This window comes from Mesitornis unicolor, unplaced genomic scaffold (genome assembly GCF_000695765.1).
Source record: "Mesitornis unicolor isolate BGI_N332 unplaced genomic scaffold, ASM69576v1 scaffold2659, whole genome shotgun sequence".
Lineage (NCBI taxonomy): Eukaryota > Metazoa > Chordata > Aves > Mesitornithiformes > Mesitornithidae > Mesitornis > Mesitornis unicolor.
Window position 1 is genome coordinate 50,751 of NW_010205039.1, and position 5,816 is coordinate 56,566.

Below are 5,816 nucleotides of genomic sequence, written 5' to 3' on the forward strand. Positions count from 1 at the left end.
ACACCCCTCAAATTTCTCAAATCAAATTTAAATAAACTTTATAGCTTTCTATGAAGATCAACAACTCACAGATGATTTTATTTCACCATCTGTGCTTAGACTTCTGACCCTTGCCTATGTTTGTGAAACGATTGATTTGAAACACAAAGGACACCTGTTTAAAACTTAGATACCTAACTTTTTCACTCTGAGATGAAAGTCTTGAACCCTGCTTGAAGTCAGAATAACTAGGTAGTCCGTCTGCAGATGACTGCGAGAAGAATCCTCCTTTACTATTCCTATAATAACACAATTCACCTCCCTTGTTATCACAGCTAAAGGAACAAGGAGATCTAGTCACAGCTGATGGACTGGCAGAACACGGGACCTGAAGGGTGTGTTTACATTATCCCAATCATAGCGTAGAATGGATTTACTGCTTATACAGAGGCTGACAGTGTGGTCTCAAAGGGTGGTTACAGAGCACCATCAACACTTGTCTTGCTTCTCTTTCTAATTCATCTCTCTCTAGCCTGGGGGAGATCCAAAAACATGTTCACACATGCTGTACAGGAGCTGCCTGCAGGATGACTACAAGTCAAGCATTTAATCAGAAGGTAACCAGGCTGTGGGACAGTCACTGCTAGGGCTGAGCTAGCAGCTTCCCAGGAACCGCCTGTGCAGAGAGACATAACTGTCCCATTAACTCCCTAAGATCATGTCTGCTTAACTCAGCCCCTCTTGCCTAAAAGATACCACAGGGACTATATGGATTTTACCCATTTATAAATTACCTTGTTTCATAACATTTAGATTACGGTTACTTACTTTTCCTTGGCAAAGGCGTGCCAGCTAGGTAGCGATAGGAAATGTTTATAGATCCTGAGAAATTAGACAAATCTTTAAAAGAGTGAACATAGCGCTCTGGGCTGAGCTGGTGCGTGGCTGTTTCTCTGATTAATTGCTTGTCCCCTTCCTAATAGTGAGAAAACAAAAAGAATAGGAGAGGAGGAGAGACAGAAAGAAACACAATTGTGAATGCCAGCCAGAAAGGAAACACGGACAGGCAGGTTTCCATGCCTTTACCATTTTTCAGTGTCAGCTTTTGTGAAAGCATGGAGATGTCACCTTGTATTTTCAAAAACCCATTGCTGAATATCATACATTTTTGGCTACAGAAAATCTGCCATAACTCTTCAGATTATGGTAACAAGAAAAGAAGAAAAAATATTTTAAACAAAAAATTGGGAAAGGTTGCAAATACTAAATTATTGCCAAAAAATGCTATGTTATTAGAAACAGGTATAAGAAAGCATCACTCAGCAACAGATGAGATAATTTTCATAGATGGGGAGATTTTTTGAAAATGTTTTCAGTGATTAAAAAAACCACCTAAATTGTTGTAAAGGAAAGACAAAGCTAGATCCTGGTGTCTGACTAATTTTGCTGCTTTTTTAGTAGCTCCTACTCAGATTTGTGATAAGCAGAAATGCATGTGATCATCTAGTCAAAACTTTCTCTGGATTTGGTGAGCACTCATGGTACAGAAAAAAAGCAAGTTTATCAACATGCCTCCTCTTCCTGCCTCTTTCTCCTGTCTTTTTCTTCCCAGAGGCTTCTCAAACCATAGTAAATTAACACAAGGGAAGGAGCAGCTTCAGCAGCAGCACCTTATCCATAAGATCAGTTGAGTCTCAGGGAAAATTTGGTCCTCAGTCCTTAAGGAAAGGGAAAATATCTAACAGGTTGTAGTATTGGGAGTATCAATTTAAGGGTGTTTATTTAATTTGAAAGTGCTTATAATTTACACTGTTAGATTTTAGCCTGATAACTGGACAGTATATGAATGGGTTAATTTCTTCTGATATGTACAGTATGTTAATGCACTAAAAACTTCTTAATCTGTGATTAAATGGGAGCATTGTGCAGCAGTAGTACCTCTGCTAACAGGGACAACCACAGAAACAGTAAACAGGACTCATATTTGTAGAAATGGAATAAACATTCAAAACCATGTCAAAGATGTATTTTGTAACAGAAGAAAATATTTCTGTGAACCAATCCTAGGCTCCTTTTAAGTTCATTATTTTTCTTTCATCAAAGTAATAAATAATCCACTTTTGAGCTTAGTAAAGATCTTTGGCAGTCATCCAGGGGCATCTACCTGCACTGTTATGCTCTTCTGATCTGCAATGTCTCTCCAGTAATTTCTTTCTAGTGCTTCTATGCTACTTTGCATTTGCTCGTAAATTATGAGACGAAGGTTTACATTGATCAGGTTCCAAATTAAAATATAATTCAGTAGCCTAGGAAGAGAACACACCAAAACTTCAGATTTTCATGAAAACTGTCAAATGGTAAAAACAATTGGGCTGGTCCAAAAATTTTATTTTTGAAAACCAACCTCTCTTTAATGTCAAATCATCGTGTGTCACTGGTTCCAGAATGGAGTACCAAAATTCTTCTTTTCATAGGAAGGTTTTGGAATGGACCCCATTTTCCTGAGTTTTTTCTACAAGTTTCAAAATGTTTAGAAATAGAGAATGTCAGAACAACATGTTTTGATTTTAACAAGCAAAGTATTTGAACTAACCACAAAATCTTCCCCTCTTTTCTCCTTAAGAAATGCCTTTTGTGGCTAACAATATTTTTTTTCTTTTTTAACTGTTGTTCTTTTCATTCCTTTGTTGAATGGAAAGCCAAATTGAAATATGGATTTTTTTCTGCAAATTTAAAATCTGGTTCTACTACCACTGACTACTATGCATAGGTCAGTGACACTATAAAGCTTGATTAGCTCTCTCTAGCTGTCTTCTCTAACTTTTTCTTTTATGGTCTATTAACTAATCTCTAACTTATACAGTGTGTGCTGGAGCTTCCTGTGGCTGCAATGGGAAGAAATGCCAGAAGTTCTCCATTCCTTATAGAGATACTCTGCTCCAGTGAGGAACTTGTGTCAGCTAAAATAGTACTATTGTTTTCACAGTGTCCAAAATAATTGTTAGTATTCATAGAAGAGTTCAGAAGGCATGCTTCACATGCAGTTCACTTGAAATTCAGATTATGTATAAAAAGTCACTGCAAATCATAAAGATACTGTGATCTAGGTTATATTAGTTCAGTATGTCTTCAAAATGTTTGATTAGATGTGGTACACACGCTATAGAAGCATCATCTTGAACTGCTTTGCTGACACATATTCATCAGCACTATATACCCCCTATCAAACATACTTAAGCAATTTTCACGGGTGGGCCCCAACTTTCCATTTAGACAGCAAATGCCCTGCAGAAAATAGTGAAGGGATTCTTTGGACATGCGAGAGTCTCTGAGTGAAAAGGGAAAGTTCTCTTTCTTCTTAAGATTTGCCAAAATAAACCTCACTTTGTCATTCTGACCTCCTGAAAAAGGCATCTTATCTCACATCTGATGAAAGAGTTGCCAGCCCTGCATTCCCTTGCACAGCCTGCAGCCTAAGACTGGGAAGAGAAACTTGGGGTCACTTGCACCCTTCCTCTATCAGTTATCTTCAGGACATATTCCAGCAGGTGACTTGCTACAAATAGAAATTCAGAGGGCCTTCAGGGCTGTGAAAATTTTCAGATTCCCATTCCCTGAGGGGAACTGGTTAGCCTGCTGTTCTCAAAGACTATTCACTCCTTACATTGAAACTGCTCATCTCTTACCTCAGCGGAGAACACACACCAGGCAAGTTAGCAGAGCTGTGAGACATGGTCAGGAAAGTTGAAAGTAAAAATAAATAAATAAAGTAAAAAGTAAACAGCCTAACACATTTGAAAAACACTTCATGTATCAAGATATATAACGGTATCAAGAGAACTGGGAGAACTGTCAGGAGACTTGGTAAGAGACTTGGCTGGAAGATACATGAATGCAAACATGCCAGAACTGTGAAGAGAGAAGCAATGAAAGAGAGTGGATTTCTAAAAAAAAAGAAAAGAAAAAAAGAACAAATTAAGAATAAGACATGGAGCCATCTGGGGAGCTGGCAAATAGGACAGTAAAAGATTTAAAAAACCAGGAATACCACCATTAGCAGTGATAATAAAAGCACTTTCAGAAACACCTAGGGTTTTTTGAAACAATTAGTAAAAGGAAAAGAAGCATCAGGGAAAACACCACTGGGGAAAATATATGTGACAAGCCAGGTCAAATTTGATCACAATTGGGAAATGATAAATAAATAAAACAGAGTGCAAAACCTCAGTGCAAGTACTGCTAGAGAAAGAAATATAGCTGTAATAGAGTAACATGCTAGAAGTGTGTTATCTTTTCAATGGTTTAAAAAGTAGTAGGATAGTTATATTTATGATATTTACAATATATTTAAGGAATAAGTATAGTATTTTACATTAAAATTACTAGCAAGTTATCTGTTCTGATAAACTAATGTAATTCATCCAGCTGAGACTGGACTTCACCTTTCAGAGTACTGGAAAGCCTATACTGTCCCAGTTAGATGAATTAGACAACAAAGGGTAGCACAGAGGATCAGAAAGCCACTCAGTAGTTCAAGTCAAGTTCAAGAAAGAGGACTGTCTAATCATATCACAAAGTTACATACCCAGTTTAGTAATTTTACTATTTGCAACCTCCACTTATTAAACTACATGCTCTTTTTCCTAACACAGATATTTTGATAAATCTTTTTCACAATCATAAACTTACACTAGCTATCATTTATGTCTAATTGTTAATGCTGTAGCACTGAACCTGCCAGACTCAAATGTGGGATACAGAATGTGCAAAAAACACAGAATAAAAGTAATGAAAAAGGATTTTTTTTCATGCAAGGAGCTTTAAATATATGGAATTAGTGTAAGTTCTCTTCTATAATTGTATTTCTATAATACTATTTATTACAGTATTCACAGGTGAGATTTGCAGTGTGGACTGAAAAAGGAGCTCCCAGCTCACATGAATATTTCAGACATAGACAATTTTCTACATTAAAACTGAGGGAAATCCAGAAGTATGGAAAATAGAGGGGACGTTTAGACTCAAATGAAGATATCTGACAGCGATGTCTCCATGTTTTGCTACATTAATTCTCTCTCATACTTCCCATAAACAATGACATATTTTACTTCTCTGAAAAGGACTATTAGGATCTTACTGACATACCCTGTGTGCAGTATATATTGATAAGATGGCTTCATCATAAAGGACACATTTTGAGGACACTTTACTCTTAATGGTATACCAACAGAGGAAATTGCAAGAATTATGAACTTTACTGCTTAACTAAGGATGTGTCCTGTTCTGTCATTCCAGGATAATTTCTTCCATCTAGCAAACTTACCAAAACATAACCATCTTCAATGTACAAGTTCATGAACAGCAGGCAAATGACAAGGACTCCTAAGAATGACACTGCTGATCGTTTCCGCAAGCATCTCATTTTATCAAAATATTTCAAGCTGTGTCTCATGTGAAGAAAGGCATACAGTAGTGTCACCTATGAAAGAAAACCACAGTATTACAAGAACTGCTCATCTGATAAACATGATAGCAAAACAACTTACCTTCAGATGTATGAAATCCCTTCAAACATGCATAGACTATACACTTTAAAGTGGTATTAATTTAATTTAAACATTGTCATCTTCAGGTTTAATATACAACCTTAACTACAATTTATGCTTTCAGTAAAGAAAAAAGCACACTTTGTCCTACCCATTTTACACTGAGTGAAATTTCCATGACTGAATAGAACCATAGAACCATGGCTGATAGAACTATGAATCACAGAATGTTTTGGGTTGGAAGGGAACTTAAAGATCATCTAGTCCAACTCCCTGCCATGGCAGGGACAT

The 5,816-nt window shown here is 36.7% G+C and overlaps 1 protein-coding gene across 1 annotated transcript in view; it reads right to left on the reverse strand.

The window, feature by feature from the left end:
• The window catches only part of MGAT4C (MGAT4 family, member C), a 7,679-nt gene extending 2,227 nt beyond the window's left edge, over positions 1-5,452 (reverse strand). The window contains exons 1-2 of the mRNA XM_010191236.1: positions 5,303-5,452; positions 808-955 (exon numbers count right to left, since the gene is read on the reverse strand). Of these exons, the coding sequence (XP_010189538.1) occupies positions 808-955; positions 5,303-5,431 (277 nt within the window). The 5' untranslated portion in view covers positions 5,432-5,452. The remainder of the gene's footprint in view (positions 1-807; positions 956-5,302) is intronic.
• Between the last annotated feature and the right edge of the window lie 364 nt (positions 5,453-5,816).